General features: G+C 51.1%; 9 protein-coding genes across 9 annotated transcripts; 2 read left to right on the plus strand and 7 right to left on the minus strand.

Annotated features, from left to right (window-relative positions):
* Positions 1-109: 109 nt before the first annotated feature.
* AA0111_g4932 (hypothetical protein) lies at positions 110-1,586 on the minus strand (the record flags this gene model as incomplete). Its single annotated transcript, XM_028650988.1, has 2 exons — positions 110-866; positions 928-1,586. 2 exons carry the CDS (start codon positions 1,584-1,586, stop codon positions 110-112), a joined length of 1,416 nt encoding a protein of 471 aa, XP_028507517.1.
* Positions 1,587-2,185: 599 nt separating this feature from the next.
* On the minus strand, positions 2,186-2,611 carry AA0111_g4933 (hypothetical protein; the record flags this gene model as incomplete). Its single annotated transcript, XM_028650989.1, has 1 exon — positions 2,186-2,611. One exon carries the CDS (start codon positions 2,609-2,611, stop codon positions 2,186-2,188), a length of 426 nt encoding a protein of 141 aa, XP_028507518.1.
* Positions 2,612-3,684: 1,073 nt separating this feature from the next.
* AA0111_g4934 (hypothetical protein) lies at positions 3,685-5,580 on the minus strand (the record flags this gene model as incomplete). The annotated part of the gene is made up of 1 exon (XM_028650990.1): positions 3,685-5,580. The coding sequence occupies one exon, from the start codon at positions 5,578-5,580 to the stop codon at positions 3,685-3,687; it is 1,896 nt and encodes a 631-aa protein (XP_028507539.1).
* Positions 5,581-6,194: 614 nt separating this feature from the next.
* AA0111_g4935 (GTPase-activating protein) lies at positions 6,195-8,882 on the minus strand (the record flags this gene model as incomplete). The annotated part of the gene is made up of 5 exons (XM_028650991.1): positions 6,195-6,559; positions 6,618-6,936; positions 6,994-7,256; positions 7,332-8,691; positions 8,745-8,882. 5 exons carry the CDS (start codon positions 8,880-8,882, stop codon positions 6,195-6,197), a joined length of 2,445 nt encoding a protein of 814 aa, XP_028507459.1.
* Positions 8,883-9,339: 457 nt separating this feature from the next.
* Positions 9,340-10,206, minus strand: AA0111_g4936 (hypothetical protein; the record flags this gene model as incomplete). Its single annotated transcript, XM_028650992.1, has 1 exon — positions 9,340-10,206. One exon carries the CDS (start codon positions 10,204-10,206, stop codon positions 9,340-9,342), a length of 867 nt encoding a protein of 288 aa, XP_028507486.1.
* Positions 10,207-10,976: 770 nt separating this feature from the next.
* Positions 10,977-11,927, plus strand: AA0111_g4937 (hypothetical protein; the record flags this gene model as incomplete). Its single annotated transcript, XM_028650993.1, has 1 exon — positions 10,977-11,927. One exon carries the CDS (start codon positions 10,977-10,979, stop codon positions 11,925-11,927), a length of 951 nt encoding a protein of 316 aa, XP_028507487.1.
* Positions 11,928-12,311: 384 nt separating this feature from the next.
* Positions 12,312-13,688, minus strand: AA0111_g4938 (hypothetical protein; the record flags this gene model as incomplete). The annotated part of the gene is made up of 1 exon (XM_028650994.1): positions 12,312-13,688. The coding sequence occupies one exon, from the start codon at positions 13,686-13,688 to the stop codon at positions 12,312-12,314; it is 1,377 nt and encodes a 458-aa protein (XP_028507460.1).
* A 267-nt stretch (positions 13,689-13,955) lies between these two features.
* On the minus strand, positions 13,956-14,815 carry AA0111_g4939 (hypothetical protein; the record flags this gene model as incomplete). The annotated part of the gene is made up of 2 exons (XM_028650995.1): positions 13,956-14,736; positions 14,790-14,815. The coding sequence occupies 2 exons, from the start codon at positions 14,813-14,815 to the stop codon at positions 13,956-13,958; spliced, it is 807 nt and encodes a 268-aa protein (XP_028507461.1).
* Positions 14,816-15,262: 447 nt separating this feature from the next.
* Positions 15,263-18,987, plus strand: AA0111_g4940 (hypothetical protein; the record flags this gene model as incomplete). Its single annotated transcript, XM_028650997.1, has 4 exons — positions 15,263-15,309; positions 15,360-15,520; positions 15,581-18,239; positions 18,291-18,987. 4 exons carry the CDS (start codon positions 15,263-15,265, stop codon positions 18,985-18,987), a joined length of 3,564 nt encoding a protein of 1,187 aa, XP_028507411.1.
* Between the last annotated feature and the right edge of the window lie 820 nt (positions 18,988-19,807).

Consider the following 19,807-nt stretch of genomic DNA (forward strand, 5'->3'; position numbering starts at 1 on the left):
CCATGGAACCACTTTTGTCTCCTGACTATGTCTCTTTTCTAGATTCACTAGTGACTTTTTACTAGCTCTCCTCTCATCTATGACTGTCTGATTTGCCGTCTTCCGCTCTTTAGCTGCGTTTCATAGGGATACTTGCAGGCATGATTCTCTCATAGTAGAGAGTAGTAGCATTGAAGTCCCCTTGCATAGGATTTTCCGTAATTGCATTCGGATGAGCATCAGTTGGCGGCAGATTGGTAATGGCAGCATCATTGCAGAAGAATTGCGCTCTTTCGGCTCGGAATGGAAGCGCCGGGCCAGTGACGCCGGCTGCGTAGTGACCTGCATTGAAATCGGCACCGCTATGATAGGTGGCAGATACGAGCTTATATCGTACTGGGTAAGGGTTCTGAATTGTTGTTGGGATGTCCATGTGCGCTGTCAAGTCAACGGTGTCAGGTATTGAGATGGGGTTAGTATTCTTGACCACGTTCACAACCATAATGGGATCGCCAGTTTTTTTGTCCACCTTGACGTTGCCGTATTTTTCCTTTTTTTCCTTTGAAACTTGTTGAACAAGACCGATTTGAATACGAAGGTACTCAGGTGCAGCTATGATCGTTCTCCTGATCGACCGACTCGAGTCCTTCTTGCAGGAGGAACAACTGGAGGATGATTCGATGGCTGTGGGATCATTAAAGTACCGAGAAAGGGCATTTTCGACTGTGCCGTCCATGATATTAGCATCTGGAATGATTCTAATTCCCAGCATCTCATTGACGTTGTCGGATCGAGTGGCATCACAACCATCGCAAGTGTGGACCTCACGAGTCCTGACGTGGAAAAGTGAGTCATATTCAGCCTGACGCGCTGCTCCATGAATAGTACTGTTCAAAGTCAATATGTGATAACCCAAGAGATTTGGACTTGGAACGAAGATGCACTCACCGAGGATCGTAACTGTTCTGAATGCCGTCAAAAATCATCAGTAAAAATTCGTCTGAATCTTGCTGAGCTGTCATGTAGGATAGCCTTGCTACACGAGTTACGATTTCCTGTTCTGCCTTTGTAGCTAAGAGCTCGACTGTGTCGTCGTGTCCTGGTGGATCCACACAGTACCAACGTTCAGCTAACGTGTGTAACGGAAACATAGCCTTGTGTTGGTGCGGGAAAGGGTTGGGTACGAAAGTTGGTTGGCCACCTATATCAATATCACCCCAATAGTCTATCATCAATCTCTTCAATAGACACGGAGTGCATCCTCTATATTCAAGGTCTTCTTCATCGTCCTTCTTTCTCCCCTTCTTCTTTTTCAACTTGCCGATCTCGTCTTCAAGCAATTGTAGTGTTAAGGGGTCAGAGGGGAGCACGCGGTTTGGGTCATTCGCGTGGCAAGGCCAGTGATTTCCTCTGTTATGTTTCTTGATCCAGTTAACAAATCTAGGGAGATGAAGTAGAGGTTGTAGGGCTCCATGGCGGTAACAGTTGTTTCCCATATTAACAAGGCCTCTAGGGCGTTTGCTTTGGCGCTCGATCTTCCATTTCTTGCTTATGGCGTTGGCAACTCTTCGACGTCGCGCTTGATCTGGGCCTTGTCGAGGCGCCATTGCATAAGTTTACGTAGGTATTGTAATGATATTGTAGTCGTATGTGATGAAGCAGATGAATCGAATAGTTAACTTGTAGAAGAGACCGAGAGTAGACGATATTCTCTTAAAATACGTTCGCTGTGGCATCTTTTCGTTTCATTGTTCTTGCCAGTCTTCTATGCATTTGTTTGAGATGTGCATAGAACAGTAAGTCAAAGAGAGAGACAAGAAGCGGCTTGTGCATTGTTCTTACACGTAGACAATGCAAACTCAAAGCGAAGGGAACGAGATGCCTGCGCATTGTTCCCTTCGGCGAAGACAGACATAGTTTTAGAACGCGTCCTGGAAGCTCAAGCAATTTGAGTTTCTTCATTTCGATTTCTTCATTCCGATTGTATCTCAGTCAGTCATATAGGTATCAATTCCAGGCAAACTTTTGCGCAGAACGTGGGATAAATGCTCTCAGCGACAAAGAGACTAGCCCTGGTTTTCCCATCAAAGAACAGCAAGATTGCGATTGATTGGCCGCTTTTGGTACTTAAGACCGCAATTAGGAGATATTCAGGTCGTTCAAATAGCTATGCTCCTGGATGCCAGGTGCAAGTACCCTCATGTTTCTAAACCTTCTTGCCCTTGCCTTTTCCCTCACTTCGGTTCTCACCATCATCCTCATCATCTTTGCTTGTCTCCTTCGTATCTCTATCGCTAGTACCATTTCCCAGCATATTTACCAGCTTTTCCTTTCTTTCTTGGTTACTTAGACCTTGTTCCCGTCCTTGACGGTCAAGATTTTGCGCTTCCATGGTATCTTCAAAAGGAGCCTTCAGTGCAACATCGCTGGCAGTAGAGCTGGGCGTACTGTCGTGACTTACTGTGACAAGATTATCTTCTAGATTATCGGAAGTGGTGACTTTCTTGTGACTGGTAGGGGGTTCGGATTCAGAAGACTCGCTTGTTTCGAAATCCGTTTCCACGTCTCTGTGTGGCGCGTCGGTAGGGTCTTCTTTCCAGTATGCGCCGGTGCTGATGTTCTTTGGAGGCATGCTAGCAGAACGCTTCGAATATAGCGGTGATATATGTTGCTTGCAGAGAGCACGTTATAACATGACCTTGATTGCTACGCATCATAAGAAGAGATCACATGCAGATAGCTCTCATCAGGCCAACTTTGAGCGTAGCAAGCGTCTTTCAAACATAGTACCGTTCATCGTTACGCTTGACATGTCGCCCTGATTGCTGTCGCATAACTATACTACCAGGTACTTTCTCCAAATCAGTTTTGGCCCAGTGGTGCTGCAGATAGTCTGCCATTAGTTTCCAGTTCATATAAAACATGTGTCGCGCGTCAACAAGAGATGAACACTTTAGAAATTACTGAGACCGAAAAGATCCAGTTCTTTACTTTTCCAACACGTATAGTCGCCAGAGTATCAATGATCCCAGCCCTGAAAATGATATGGTTTCGGCCGGAGGGCCTGCGTATGCAATTGAATGTGCTGGCATTGACTGAGCAACTCAGGATCTAAGAAGTGTGGTGTAGCTCGGTAGTCAGAGTGCTCTTGCGTTTCGCTCTCTACAGTCTATGATTTGCGTTGTTGAGGCTCAACGAATCCTTGAGAACGTAGATGAGATCCTTACTAAATTTGACACATACGCTAAACGCTGAATACGTTGATGTTCCCTCGCGGTCTTTGGATAGCCCTGGAGACTGATCCAAGGTGGTAGCCATGATGCGCTATTGGTGACGTTGCGAGGATGGGGAGACGTGTGATTGCGGCACATCGGAACGTACTCCTTTTCTGTTTGCACAGGAACAAACGTCGACAAAAGAATATCGTGCGTTGATAGTTGAAGCAACAGATATATTACACTGGATTGTTTCAAAGAGGTCGCGACGTGTTCACATTAAGCAATGCGCAGGCGGGTAAACCTTGGAAGACGCATCGCCGCCCGTCGACCTACTAGTAGGTGGTCACTCCACGTCATCAGTCATCCTTCTGTCCAATCGACTCATTCTATTCCGGTAGAGCCAAACGAATATTGAAGCTCCTCCTATGGAGCATCGCCTTACGGTAGCAAGAAACTGATCGGACTTCATAAACCCTGTATGACAGTATCACCAAGGTCCGCCCATACTCTGTGGATGTCCTCCACCACCGCTTCCACCGTGTCCAAATCCATGACGCGATGGTATAACTGCAGCTTGCCCGCCTCCAAAGCAATGATTGCCATACTGTTGACCTCGAGCCTGCCCCTGACCACCAGCATACGTACCTTGCGTTGGAATCTGGGAAGGCATCTGCTGAGCATACGATACACCCTGGACAGGACTAGGCATAGGACCCTGTGGTAGTCCGCCCCCATAACCATGTTGTTGTATCTGCTGTTGCTGGGTTCCAGTATATGTCGAATGCGATCCCCTAGTCTGCTGCGTGCTCTGCCCAAACCCATACGTACGATTTGGCTCCAGCATCGCCGTTCCTGCATTGGTTTTGGCCGTCGCAGTGGCACTTCCATCTTTGGGTGGATTTAGCGCAAAGCCCCAAGTTCCCTCTCTCAACTTTCCCTTGACGAATCCGACTTTCTTCGCAACACCCTTGGGCATATTGCTTTCGTCACAACCCTCAATCGCCCATTCACATGCCTTGACAACAGCATCCCACATTCCCTTCTCTGAGTCACTGAGTACTGGGTTGCCTTTCTCCTGCCTTACGCGTTCTAGGACGGCCATCATGAGTCCTTGTATGCGATTCGTGACTCTCTCGAGATCTTGAGAGGATTGTGGAATGAGGACATGAAAAGTGGCAGGACTAGTAGGCCGAATCTTGACCTTAGCAAAAGCAATTTTGACAGGCGCTGCGGTGTAGTAGTCTTGTGTAGATGCGCATGCAGGACCAACCGAAAGTCGTGCAAATGCTGGTACCCCAGCACCAGAGGCTAGAAGAGCGAAAGGGCTATCAGCTAACTGAACAGCATGATGAATCGTTTCATCTTTGCCAGCTGCTCTGCATTTGCTCTTCTCGTAGCTTTCTTTGCTAACGCACATTTTGGCCCAGTGTCTCGCCTTATTCGCATCGAGATGCTTCTGCACCATCTTGACTACATCACTACCGTATCGGCCTTCACTCGCACCTCGTAGCCTAAAAGCGAACGTGATAAGTTCATCTTGCGCTTTGTGAAGATGGAAGCGGGCCAACGAGTTAGGTAAAAAAGTGTTGATGTAGTAACCGTAGTAGTAAATATAGGTGCCCAGATATTCGAAGTTAAGTAGTTGGCTAGGTGCATCGAGGAAGACAACTGGTATGTCTAATTTCTTCGCGTATTGCTCTAAGCGCTCCAGATCTGGCAGTGTATTCGCGCGCCCAGCAGCGGAAGGCGCGATACATTCCGTAAGATTGAGAGATCCTGTAATGGTGATGGCAGATAAAGCAGATCGTAAAGAGGATGTCGTGATGTTGATCCACTGGAGCAAGAAGTGTAGCACAGCACCGTGATGCCAAACAATCTTCTTCAACCCACTCATTTTCAACACGCGCTCAACTGCCGTATTAACTCTCTTCACTGTCTTAACAAGCGCCTCTTCCTGTCCGGATAAGATGCTGTTATCCCATCCCCTCGCTACCACTATCTTGCTAAACACCACCACTGTACCTTCGAGATGTCTCTTGCCGTCAGCCCCAGTCAAATACTCCACCAATTGGCAAATTCGACCAAAGCCGTTCCGAGACCGGCTTTCTTCGGCAATGATCAGCATACTACCATCACCGTCATTGGCGCCTTTGTGCTTGCGCACCCCCAGGTCGCACAATTTAGCAATGACCGAAGTAAGTTGCAGAAGACCATCGGCATCGGAATTGGATTCCCAAATGTGGAGAACTTTCGGGTCACAGACCTTTTCCAGGGTAGACTTGGACGCATCGGCAAAAGAGGACTTGTACTGATCCGGCATCGATTGCACTGACTTCTTGAAGGTGTCGAGGTCGCTGGACCAGGGGCCGTTGAAGGACGTCATCTTCTCGCGGTGACGGTGCTTGCGCCGATGTTGAGATTGCGAACAAGAGCTACAATGACGAGGAGAGGTAGCAGGGCCGTTGGAAGACTGGGCAGGACGCAAATCGTTGTGCGGACGAATTGGAGAGTAACGTTTGATGAAGTTGTTGATATACTTCATTGAAGGTCTGGTACTACCGTATTTGTCGTCCTGTAGGTTCTGATAGGTGACGAATCGTGGTTTGCTTCTACCGTGTGGACGTAGTGTTGGCGATCGTCGGTGTGAAGCGGTCGAACTCTGTGTGAAGTGCAATATGCGAACTAGACATGTGAGTGCAAGGACTTACAATTGCAATCGTTCATTGTATGGGAAAACAAACATAGCAGCGGGTTCTATGAAGCATACGTCGCCAGTGTTGCTGTCGGTGAAGCAGCATAGAGCATATCGTGTGTAGCCAACGTTTGAAGGGGAAAAACGACGTGAATGATGAACGTGGAGATGCGATGTTGCCGATCGCAGTTGTATCTAATCTTGCCAGTGCCTCGTTGAGCGTAAGCAACCCTAAAAACCTCACCAATGTATCCTACCAGACCGTAACGCCATTCAATAATTCCATAAGAGTATCCGGAGTGGGTTTACTTGCCAACGCCACCACCATGCTCCAAGATGGTCTGCTTGTCGAGCTTCTCTACTTTCCTACTCAGTAGTGCGCGTAGCTCAGGGCTGATGACTCTCGCCTCCTGCTCCTCTTCACCGACCTGTTTTCCTTTGTCTGTGCCCGAGGCCACCGCCTGGTCTTTCGATTTCGATGCATTTGCCACCGTATTGGGTCCCGGACCGGCCACGACTGCAGCAGCCAACTTGCGTTGTCGCGCTTGTGGTGCAGAAGGGAAGTTACCCTTCTTGTCGATCGTCTCTACCGTTCGTTGAAATCTTTTGAAGAGTGACTCTGCGCGAACGAGCGTTGATTCGAGATCCATAGTACCAGATAGTTCGTTGACTACATTGGTGTTAGCATCATTCACAGCCAATATAGATCGTTTGATTTCGTAGCTTACCATACTTGAGCACCTCGTCAAAGTGCTGTAGATGTGCCATGATGACATCTCGGTGCTTTTCCAGAATAGCTAGTGCAATGAAGATGTGGAAGTTGCTGCTCTGGTAATCGGTCCAGAGCGATTCCCACAACCGCAGTACATCTGCCCATTCAAACTCGCGCTTGTACCATACAAGCAACATGCGGAAGAAGAAAAAGAAGTTTGTTGACTCGGCAGACTGAAGATGAAGATACAACTTGGGGTCCATGAGCTGTACGAGGTGATCGAGAGTCATGAGCTGCTTGCGCATGCCCGACTGGTCTCGTAGAAAGTTGCGCTCCTGTATGCATGTTAACTGCTATGTCTAGACTGAAATTTCGTCCATCTTGGAACATACCATACGCTCCATGAATCCAACAAAGCCCCAGAATGCGACGGCGTCATCCTGCATGACTGCGTAGATGGGTGCAAGCAGGTCGCTCATACCCTGAACGTAGCCAAGGTCCTTATTGTACTCGTTGTATGTCAGTAACATATCCTTCATCTGCTCCAGATGAACATTGGTGCCCACGTCCGCGAAAGGCGAGTCGGGATCGGGATGAGGAATGTCCTCGCCGGCGAAGATTGGGATATTGCGGTCTGTGCGATGTACATCTTTCTCTACACAACGGACCCCATAGAATGGGACAAGTCAGCCAACTTCCAGGCAAGCGTGTAACGCGCAAGGGGACATACCTATCCTGTTCTTCTGTTCTCTCCACCACTCTTCTTGCTCTTCGTTCTGGTTTCCCTCAACCATGCGCTCCCACCAAGCACCCTTGAGTCGAATGTATTCATCTCGCCGACTGTTGACGTTCGCGCGTCGCTCTTCATCTGAGCTATCCCATTCGTATACTCCGAGAAGGAACAGCCATGCCTCCTTTCTTACGCCGTCATCAGGATCTAGGCCTCCGTGGAAGATTCGGTCTTTGACCTCGTCTGGCGTCAGTTGGAGCCGTCCCTTGGGATCGAAGAAGCCTTTCCACTCGGCCAAAGTGACTGGTTGTCTTCTGTCGGCCATGGTCATCTTGTCCATATCAAGAATCTCAAAGTCACCAACATCACTTTCTTCCATGGCCAGAACATCTTTCGCTGTCCAGATTCGCTGGTTTCGCTCACGCTCGCTTTGTTCCGCAATGCCCATAGCCCATCTTGCGAGATATAGCCGTGCGCTGTCAAACTCCTCTTGCAACGTCTGTACCTCGGGGTTCTGGATCAGGCGCCTAACCTGAGGAGGAATCTTGGGGTTGTCTGCCACGGCCTGGGCAGTCCTCCGCGTGAACGTTGTGACCTGGCTGAGCTTTTCGAGGAAGTTCCATCTAGCTTCCTTGAGTGCCTTTGTGACCGGATCCATTCCACCGTCTCGTTTGCCAGTCTGCTGTGAAGACGACGCGTCTGTCTTGCCTTCGGTGCTCTTCCTTGGTGCGACGTCTTTGCCAAAGGATTTCTTGTCGTCTTCTGAAGGGTCGATAAGATATATGCTCGGATCGGCTCCAGAACGTTCAACTGTGACGTATCTCTTCAGCCATCTCAATACCTCGTCGCCGCCCCAGAACATGCCTCCGCCATCGCCAAACGGATCGAAGCTTTCCTTGGCCAACTTCTTCCGCTGCATGATGGTAGACTGACACTCGCTATCGTGGAAGAAGAGCGCAGGAAAGCTGTCACCAGCCCGAGTGTTGATGACGACGCTTCCAAACCACCACCCGATGCTCGGTGGCCGTATGAGGACGGAGTATATCTCGCTGACAGGTAGCGCGAATGCATAGCCGGGAGTTCCGGCATGGGTGGATGGTGTGGGAGGCGGAGGCACAAGGTATGACTGCCTTGGTGGTGACGACGAGTCAGACAGGTCAACTTTTACGTATGTATCGTATGCATCGCCGAGGTTTGACTCTGGTATCCAAGCGAGGAGCAGCGATGACGCGTTCACGCTTCGAGCGGACGAGGATGAGGTTGGACGCGCATCGCTGGCAGTTCGGTTGGACTTCTGCTGCACTAGAGCGACAAAGCCTGGGATGTTGTCCTTTGAGGAAGGCGAGGGATGTACGTATACCTGCACATGTTAGGTTGACTGTATGGTGTCGCGTCAAAGTAGGTTATACGTACTTTGCTCTTTGTGTATAACAGCTTCACACCCTTCCCACTGCTAGTATGTCGGATCGTGTTGTATTCGCCCTCTTCATCGTCGCTCAAGTCGTAGAAGCTGGCCGACGGCGATGGCGGTCCAGGGGCCGAGGAAGTCATGCGGGGCTAGGCGGCGTCCTACAGACGCGGTGTTGAGGTTTGGTGATGAGGTCAAAGCAAGACAGTCAGATATCATATGCAGAGAATATTCACGAGCAATATAGGTATAGGGCAGAAGACATGCGCGTAGGTGTTTGGCGCTTCAGATGTTGCAGGTGCGAGTGCCCAGGTGATTGATGCTCGATGATGACGCGCTGTGGCGGTGCAACACGCCACGCGGGGAACGCGTCGTCCCTCTATCGAATCAAGTAATGTGCTCTAGCTGCGACATGTGCGCAAAGCAACTCTGGACATACATGAGATTTCGAGGCAACTGTGAGTGGGTTGTATTTGTATTAAGGGCTCATCTGTTATGTGACGGGCGCCATGCTGTCAAGTCTACAAAACCGATGCTGCCTACCCAGTAACGACCAAGACACAACTCCGTTGCGCCGTGCTGAATGCAATAAGAACATGATCAACGCATGCGCGGTCCGCTCGGCAGGCCCATACGTCCACCTTGTGGCCCGCGTTGGGGTGGAGGTGCGCCACCGCCGTATCCTCCATTCTGTGGCGCGTAGGGGTCGTCGTTCCCGCTCCATGGAGAATTCGAAGACATGCCGCCAAAGGAGCCCTGCTGTCTCCCACCAGCACTGCCAGTGCTTCCATAGCTGTTGCTTCGATCGTAAGGATAGGATGGGCGTCCACCCTGTGCCGACTGTGAGTTGGCGGACTCTGAAGACAGGCCACGTGGGGCAGGACTTTGTGATCGTCCCCATAACCTGGCCTTGAGCCTTTCCTGTGCCGATGTACCTGATCCTGCCCCTGCACTTGGTGGTGGTGAGGCTTCTGTCTGTGGACGCCCTCCCAACGAGCTTTGATAGCTCCCTGCTCTCTGACTGGGTAGTGGCCTCCCTTGTATTTGAGGCTCTGGTGTCAACGAATTGCCCATGGGCCGACCTTGTAGTGGGCGCGCTGCTCCACCCCGTCCTCCTGCTCCTCGTCGAAGTGACTGAGGCTCTTGCGGTGGTTGTTGCGGCGCAGGGTTGTCCCATAGATCGCTCAGTCCTCCTCCTCTGCCCGCTGGCTGTGCCTGTGCCTGCTGTCTAGAAGACGCGAACTGAGAAGATGCAAACTGGGCGGGCGCAGGCTGCGGCGCCTTTGGGTCCGGTGGAAGCCATTGTGGAAACGGTCTTCCTTTCTCCGTGTAATACGCGCGAAGAACTCTGGAAAGATGCGAGTCGTCTTCTGTATCGCCGTCTGCTTCGTCGGATAGGATCTGCCGTCGGAGGTTGTTGTAGCGCGATGTTGTATTTGTGAGGAGATTATTAAGATAGGACGACATAGTTATGTCGTTGTTCCAGGTCGTATGTTTTGGCGACCGGTGTAAGTGTTCAAGGCCTTTATGCAGGCGTATGGGTGTTGGTGATTAGTGGTGGTGCGAGGCAGTCGGGTCGCGGTCGGGTCGCTGTTTCCAATTTACTCGGCGTTTGGGAGCGAGGACCCTGGAGTTACCAACCACCCAAACCCACGAACGTTTCTTCACCACACCCGATACGCTCCTCTACTATACGTGATGCTTTGTCTTCATGTTAACATGCGCGATATTTGTCAAAACTACAGACGCGTCTACCAACGGGCTCTCACTCGTGCACTAGACATTTGCAGGCCGAGTTTCGACAGGGGAAATTATGCACGCTGACCGACCGCTTCATGTAAAGCAATGTACCCGAGCGTCGTCCTGCATCTTGAAACATCGTGAAACTATACTTCCACTCAATTATGAAATACGGGTTGAAGTAAGACTTTCTCATCATTTGTGTGTAGCTTCCGGGCTGCCCTACAAGCAATAACAACACCCTGGGCCGAAACTAATATAGCTTACTCACCTCTACTAACCTGGAACACGGCGGGGCAGTATTCCAGAAAGCTCATGGCAGATCTCCACTGCATACGCACGTATGTGCATGTCGCCACAAGCTAGCACCTGGAAACGGCATCCTGAAGGGCTGAAGGGCGTACTTCAACTTCTACATTATATGTCTCCTGAATGACATCGCCGCTTCCGACATATAGAAAACCCCAATTCCCTCCCAAAAAATATCTCGAATAAGGATGTCACCAGAAGAACAAAGACAGGCCCGAGAGCAGAAAGAGGAAGCTCGAGAGCGCGAGATTATCAACGCCATCACCAACGTGCAAGATGAAGCTACCCAGATCGACATCATTATGAAAAATCGAAGATGCTTTGCACCAGCCTTGGACGGAGATGGTAAATCCTATCCAATCGTGCAAGACTACATGAGCAGCAATACAAAAGCAGAATACGTCGCAAAGAAACTCCTTACACCCATCAACGACGCTATTCTACAGAACAGGAAAGATCTGAACTTCGGGAATCTCTGGATCTCAATAATCCACTCAGCAAAACGGCTCCCTTTCCGAGACACTGTCGGTCTCAACAAACTCGTCGTTCTTATGAAGGCTATAAAATCCAGCTTTCCACCTCCAACAGCCAAAGACCCAGATATATACACATGTCTACGCGGCTTTGGCTGGGATGCCCGCGAGACCATGAACGACTCCCCCGGCTGTGGCTCCGGATACCTTCTTCCCGAAGTACATGCCTACGCCAACATGCTCTATTTCTACGCTCTCCTGACGGTTGAGAAAGTTAGTAATTTCTGGATCTACTGTATCTGGGAGATGCGTAGTGCACTTGAGACCCCACATGAGGATGATGCGCCGAATGGAGCTCATCACCCAGGTACAGCGGTACAGAAATACAACGCTACGATCCCTTCTGCCGCAGTGTGGATCTTCGCCGCGGGGAGGCAGGTTTATGAAAGGGAATACGATCTCACCCCCAAAAGAGCAACGCAGGGCAATCCTGGTAGCGGTGGACCGCTGTGGCACGGAAAACCAGAGTTTAGTAAGAAACGATGGGCGCTTTGGAAGAAGAGGTTCGGAGAACTTGCTGAATTGGAGGGTTTAACGGAGGAAGTGAAAGGCATTGCGAAAGAGGCTTATGAGGCTATGAATAGGATTGATAGTGGGTCGAAGTAGTTACGAAGCGGAATTTACGCTTACTTTACATTTCGGTATGGGACTACCAAATCCAGCAGCAAAGTATGATCAGGTTTCAGCATCCCATAAACTGCAAAGTTACAATAATTACCTGCTTGCATTTCACCCTTTCGGCCCTTTCTTATTTGAGCCCGATCGACCGGTATGCTGGTTAGCGAACGGACGGTCCCGTAGCCCGCGTTGTGGCAGGGATCGGAGTACTGTCCGCGAGCAAGATATGGCTTGTCGGCTATTGGGCGCTTACAATCATCCAAGCGCGACTCTCGCATCAGCATGAAGATGGTATGTAGGAGAAGGATCATTGATCGTGATATAGGGCAACGTTTTGTTTACCTTGAGAGAGCAATCGCCAGGGTTAGTCAGCTAGATGAATTTTTCGCCTCTCAAGCCACTGCAGTGTCCTTGCTCGTCCATCTCTTCATCAATCTTTACAAAACCTACAGGCTCTTCTGCATCGAGGATTGGTTCAGACATGTACACCACCTGCCTCACAGCCATGTCCCTAAAGGCCACGTCGACTATTTCCAAGCTCGTGGCACGCAAATCGAAATCGATATTTTGACCGCCAGATTGTAGCACCTCCATCTTAGGTTCAATATCCTGAGGTTCTTGCTCATCGTCTTCATCATCGCTATCAGGGCAAACCCACTTGTTTCCACGGTCAAAGGTGTAGCACTCAAGCCGGGGCCCATAGACAAGCATGCCGTGACCGTTCCGGACCTTGCCGCCTCGGCATAGCGCGTCCGCTAGAATGTCACTGCGATGGACTGTGTTTTCCCTTGAGACGCGTGGGACTTGATCGAAGTTGTCAACCATAATGATGAGGTAGGTGTGTGGGTGCTGTTCGTACGTCACCATGCCAGTGTTCTCATCTCTGACTTCTAATTTACACATGACCACGAAAGCGGCAATGTCCTGAGGCGGGATATAGTCCCATTGCAGGTTCGCCATGTATGCAAATCCATGGTTGTACTCTGCTACCTTGGCAACTTGTTCTGCCCTTTTGGCCCTTTCAAGATCTCTTTTTGTCGGCGCTCGCCGTCGATTGGCCTTGTTGGTGCTGCTGGCCTTCTTCCTGCCCATATCCTTCCAGATGTCTGACTCGTCGTCGGCAGCCAGGAAAAAGCTCATCCCTGTTTTTGACATAGGTCCGGGTGAAGTCGGCACCACAGTGTAGCCTTGCGAAGCCGGGTGATAGTGCGTGAGCAGGGCAAAACCAAAGGCCTTGGCGTACTGCATGCGAGTGGCGTTTGTGGCTGTTGATTGGGGGCCATAGAGACTGAGGTGGGCCGTGCGTAGGGCTTGGAGGCCAGGTATATTGTCGACAGAAGTTTGTCTGAAATCAGGTACCTCAAAACTGACCAAAGTCCGCCAGAACTCTGATGAATACTCAGTCCCTTCTTGTTGTTGGGTGTTGGTGGCATGTTCATCCGGGACTTCGAAAACGCCATGCAACTGATCATCATGCGGTTCAAGATGGTCTGCTGTACTAGCAGGTGTCATCGGCCCTTCGTAGCCTGTACAATAGGCATCACACGGCACAGCATCGGGCATGACCGCATTGTAGCCAGTTGGTTGATGTTCTTGATAGTTGTAATGCTGAGCTGATTCTTGGTACATGTGGTTTCGAGCGGATGGAGCGAACCTGTCCTCAAGATTGGGATCTATGGGAACGTACTGTTGATCGAAGCCTGAAGGCATGTCGGAGTTCATGTTGTCTCGGACGTGGTTGTGATCCATTTTGGCAGTCCAAGTAAGCCGTGAGGGGCAAGTAAGTAGAAACGGTGAGAAACAGAATAGATATAGTCGACGATTGCAGTGGTTTGCTAGCGTGAATTAGACAGAGGTAAAGGTAGCCTTGTGGCTACGAGTGAAATACGTGCATCACTCGCACCATCCTGGTACCTGTCCAGTCGAGTGGCTATTGCTTGCGACCAGCGTGCTGTTGCATCTGATGCTGCTTTAACTGTGAGGCTGGCGAAACAGTGATGGTGTCCTTGACGCGCCTCATGTCGACTCCCCACCGACAGGTTGGCTCTCAGTCGCCGTAGTTTCCACACCATCCATCCCATCTGCGGCGCTTTCAGGAGCGCCATCTGCTGCCCTCTTGGCCTGCTGCTTTGCCTTCTGCTTGAGCTTCTTCTCTCGATTCCTCCGTGTGTTCTTCTCGCGCTTAGCTTCCTCCTTCTCCCGTGCAAGACGTGCTGCTTCGCTTTCCTTCTCCTTTGCTTCCTGTAACTTCTTTCTAATGGCTATGCGGGACTTCTTGCCCTTTCTTGTGCGCTTGTTTGCCTTGTCTTGGACAAGGACCAGCATGGGAGGATGGCCAACCAGCACCTCTCTACTCATGCCAGCCGGTGATATCTTGTGTACCTTCCACGGCAAGGCGCAACCAGGCCATGGCTGCTGCGACAGCTCCAGGACGCTCCTTCCCTCTATGGCCGCCGCTCTGAACTCTTCCTCGGCCTCGCTTGTGGGTTCGTCCGCGAAATAATAGCTCCGTGGTTTCTTCAAAACCAGTCCTGGCTCTCCGCTATCGGCGTCTGGAGATGAAATTCGGATCTTATGCGACTGTGGAGCGGCATTTGCTGGCGCAGCGAAGAGACGCAATTCTGTCTCATCCTGGTCGCTTTGCGCGATATCGTTGGTATCATCGACATGATCGTCGGTGGTGGCGATGGTATAGGTGAATTCGTTTTGTATTCTGGAGCGCAGGAGCTGTTCGAGGTCTGGATCCGGCGAGGAGCGCGGCGATGATGTGGGAGAGTGCAGCTCGTCGCGGCGAACCCTAACCCTAAAGGTCAGTATGCGGACAACAGGGACACTAGCGAGTCGACCCACCGCTTCGCATCCGGCACTTCAAACATGGCGTCGTCGTGGAATTGTCGAAGAAGTTGTTGTCTCGAAGATTTGTTGCGCTGGGCATCGGCTGCAGGGCGGGAGATCGGCAATTGTCCAGCATGCGGCTAGGAGGTCGGCTAGCGAATGAAGCGATGCCCACGTCATGCTTTGATAAACGCAGGCTCATCTCGATCGCATAGTCCTCACATTCCCATGCCCATGGCGCCACGGGCCAAAAAGGAACGCGTTACTTGCCTGTGGTCCGCGGCGCCAGGATATGGGGCGTCTAGCACCGATGCAGTTAACCAAGGCACTCAAAAGGGAAGACAGCGGCAGCCACGAGGAGCGTGACATGCCCCCGTCGCCGCCGCCAGTCAAAGACACCCCACCGTTGTGCCTCTGCCCTGGCATAGATTCTTTGCAGTGCCTCTCTGGAAGGACATGTTGAGCCTGCTTGCAACTATACGATAACAATGGGCTACTCGTGGCCCGAAGCAGCACGTGAGCGCGATCTCCACAGGTTTGGCTCGAGCGATACACACTCCTCGACTGCAGCTAAGGATCCACTAGATATTATCGTCCATGGCTCGATGCACAGAGCCTGGTTGATGCGGCCGACGGTTCTGGCAAAGGCCTGACCTACTCGGGCTACCAGCCTCAGACGTCGCGCGACCGCTCCCTGACTGCCTTTGCGCAGTTGGCGACACTGCGTCTAGACACTCGCCGTTGCAGTAAGTGTCCATGTGCGAACAGCATGTGAGACATACACTAACTTCGAACACCATGTTCAGTGGTCTCGCTGATCGACTCGCACCACCAGTACATTCTTGCCGAGGCTACACGAACTCTCTCGCTGTTCAAGCCTGTTGCCGAAGAGCCCGAAGACGAGGTGTGGCTGGGCAACGCAATCTTGACCAAGACCGACGCTGTCTGCTACCACACCTTCACCTCGACGTATACTGCAAAAGAGGAAGATGGGAGCACGCTCACGGGCGAATGCATGGTAATACCTGACTGCAGATTGGACCCTAGGTTTGCCGACAAGGACTATGTCAAGGGCGAGCCGGGCGTGAGGTTCTATGCTGGCGTACCCATCGTCACCAAGGCCGGTCATCGCATTGGCGTCTATGCCGTGTCTGACGAGAAGCCCCGGGAGGGCATCAGTGCTGGCGAATTGCGCTTCATGCAGGATGTTTCCGCTGCCGTCATGGAACACCTCGAGCTGGCCAAAGACAGTATGGACCGCAACAAGGGTGAGCGCATGGTACGCGGCTTGACGCAGTTCATCGAGTGCTCCTCTGTCCAAGATACCCGCGAGGATGGGAACCGCCCTACCACCATGGAGAAACAGACTGAGAACGCGCGCTTGGTAGCCCTTGACGAAGGAGAGGAGCAAGAAGGCTCCAACATGTCTCTTCCTGTTAGACAGGCCCAGCGCAAGCGCGATGCTGAATCTGACGCAGCCCGCATCTTCCATAGAGCCGCGCGCATAATTCGTCAGAGCACTGAGGCCGACGGCGTCGTCTTCTTCGACACTTCGGCCGCTGGGATAAGAACCCACCTCTACGACTACAACCGCAGCTCCGCTAGTAGCGACGAGAGTGCGACACACAACACCGACACTGGCGACTCGACTGCTTCAAGGAGGCCTAAGAAACAAACTGCCATCACTGCCGATGGAGCGCCCGAAGCAAGTGGAGCTGATAGCAAGGCTTGTCCTGTTGTAGGGTTATCGTTGCGTGAAGGAAATGCGGCTCTAGTACACACAGACTTCAGCTTCAACGAAGCTGCCATGGAACGCTATATCCATCGGTACCCGTACGGAAAATTTTTCAACTACAACGAGGATGGTATCGGCGTCAATTCTTCCGACGAGAAGTCAGAACGCTCCGAGACTGAGCAGTCGGACCGCACAATGGACGGATCTACCGCCAACACTAAGAAGCCGCGCAAAAAGCGAGAAAGATTCATCCCGACCGAATTCCTCAAAGTCTTGCCCAAGGTGAGAAGCCTAATCTTCCTGCCACTTTGGTGCCCAGCCACGGAACGATGGATTGCTGGTGGCTTCATCTGGACGACCCAAGCTGGACGACTGATGAGCCCAGACAACGAGCTGCCATATCTGCAAGCGTTCGGCAATTCGGTGACCAGTGAAGTAGCTCGACTAAATGCGCAGAAGGCGGACCGTGCCAAGACTACCTTCATTGCTTCCATATCGCATGAGCTGCGTTCGCCACTTCATGGCATTCTCGGCTCTGTAGAGTTTCTACGCGAAACAGTGGCATCGGCATATCAGGAGTCTCTGGTTTCTTCCATCGAGACATGTGGCAAAACGCTGCTTGACACAATCGACCACGTGCTTGATTACGCAAAAATCAATAAGCTGCAAAAGGCCGCTGGCCAGAACAAGCGAAGCCTGGGGCGAAACAAGAGACAGCCTGCTGACAATTCGATCCTTGGCGTTACCTCTGACTTCGATCTAGCGCAATTGGTCGAGGAGGTCTGTGACACTGTGTGCGCCGGTCATACATTCAGGAAGACTCATCACGTCCGAGGATCAGCCATCTATGATCAGGCTGAGAGCAAAACTGTGAATGGCTCAATGCAAGGCGAAAACGGCAACAACGACGTGGAAGGTAGAGATACCCATGGGTCCGTTGCCGTCTCTTTGATCGTAGCCCCTTACGTTAGCTGGATTGTGCGATCACAACCCGGCGCCCTTCGACGTATCGTTATGAACTTGCTGGGCAACGCGCTGAAGTATACGGATTCTGGTTATATCGCGATCAAGATGCTACAACACAAAAGCTCCGCCAACTTCATAGACTTGTCTCTTAGTGTTGAAGACTCCGGCAGAGGAATGTCACAGGAATACCAACGAACGAAATTGTTTTCCCCATTCAGCCAAGAGGATCCCTTCAGCTCTGGTACCGGATTAGGTCTTTCAATCGTCAAGCAAATCATAGAATCCTTGAAGGGCGAGATTGAGGTGAGGAGTACCCACAACGTCGGCACTGTCATCAAGATTGGCATACGTCTGCCAATTGGATCCAAGGAGAACGCACAGCAAGATCTTGCCCTCGTTAGAGCACCTCAGGAGTTAAAGAGCACGTCTGTCTCCATTGTGTGCGACATGACTGACACACAAGGTGGCGAACGGGGACTCAAGACCAAAGAGTCCATGGAAAACGCTTGCAAGAACTTTGACATGAATATTGTTGCATCGAAGCGCTCGAGCACTGACATATCGGTCAACAATATCGACTTCCTGCTCATTGACTCCCCCTCTCTCTATCAGTTAATGCAGAACTCGAACTCTAGTCGTGCTAACAAGTCACCATTGGGAGTGGTTTGCGTCTGCACAGATACGTCGGAGAAGGCCGCCGTGGAGACCCAGCTCGCGAGGCAGGTCGAGGCACTTGGCTGGCTCATAGAAATAGTTACGCAGCCGTAAGTTTCTTGCAGTAACCTTTTGCTCCGCTTTACTGATTGTTTCGATAGATGTGGACCTCGAAAGCTTGCCCGATCACTTCTATCTTGTCAGAAGCGTGCCTCACAACACAACAATGAGCCATCTATTAGTCGATCAATGAGCTCCTCCCTAGTGCAGCCTGAATTCCAGTCCCTCGCCCCGCCTCGCGTTCTATCTCAGCGGAGTCTCAGCGACATGTTTCCACAAGATATCACGACGCGACAAGCCAGCAATGTGATTGGAGGCCCGTCCCCACCGCCACCGCGCCCTTTCCCAACCACCACGACTCCTTTGAGTCCCACCCCAAGCGATGGTGGTGAATACTTCAATCCACGAGTCCTCCTTGTAGACGATAACGCCATCAACTTGAAGCTGCTCGTCGTTTTCGCCAAGCGACAAAATCTGCGTTACGTCGAAGCGACCAACGGCTTCGAAGCATTCGAGACGTTCAAATCAGAAGCCACATCCTCTTCCCCACCAGCTCGTCCTTTTGACTTCATATTGATGGATTTGAGTATGCCCGTTATGGACGGGCTGACGAGTACACGCCACATTCGTCAATTTGAGAGCAAAAACGGATTACCAAGATCGAATATCGTGGCACTCACTGGGCTTGCAAGTGCGCAGGACCAAAAGGATGCACAGGAGGCGGGTGTGGACATGTATCTCGTTAAGCCGGTCAAGTTCGCGGACATTAAACGTGTTTTTGGTGGGAAGTGGATGTAGTCAGGCATGGTTTGATTGGCGTTACTTGCGTTTTGACAGCTTTCTTTGGTACAAGGCATGGTATCTGTGCATTGCGAGGGTGTTTTGGATGGACTTTTGCATGATTGTTTAGGAAAGCCAGGTAGACCTTCGTCCCAGGCGGGGCAGTCGTTATGAGATCTCTATGAAACGCTCCCTATATCACTCGTTCCTTACGTTTGCTGTCCGTTCAGTCTGAATCCTGCTCTTTGCCATCTTGTTATTTTCCTCCTTACGGGCGTTTCTTCCAACGAAGTCACGCGACTCACGGGCGCCGAACAGGACATTGATTTCAGCTTGTAAGTAATTTGATCCTGCAGGAGCATCCTAGCACACCACCGGCAACGGGCGGCAGTCACGATGCTTCAAGGCTGGCTCATCGGTAGTTTGGCCATAGTCATACCGTTTGCTTACTACTGAATCCCAAGTTTATGTATGGAGGTGCATCATAAAGCACTAGTGCCGTGTTGTGCCTGCACTTCGACAGTCCCCCTCATAGTTGATCCAGTATCGTTACCTTTTGCACGACGCTGCGTCAGATTGCTCGTAATATCTATTGATGGTCCTGGATGTGTTGTGGTATGATTGAAGGCCGCACCTACACAGTTGACACGAAGTCACGCGACTTCGCGTAGCGAGAACCTCCAGGGCTTTGGAGGATGTTGAGATGCGATCTAAACATTTTGTTGGAATTTCCTTGTCTGACTGTGCAATCTTACATGCTTGTCGACATCCACGAAAGAGTGCTGCGATAGCTTGCATTGTCAGCACTAATGCCGTCACAGAGATGTTGCTGCTTTTG

This window comes from Alternaria arborescens (assembly GCF_004154835.1).
Source record: "Alternaria arborescens strain FERA 675 chromosome Unknown contig_9, whole genome shotgun sequence".
NCBI lineage: Eukaryota > Fungi > Ascomycota > Dothideomycetes > Pleosporales > Pleosporaceae > Alternaria > Alternaria arborescens.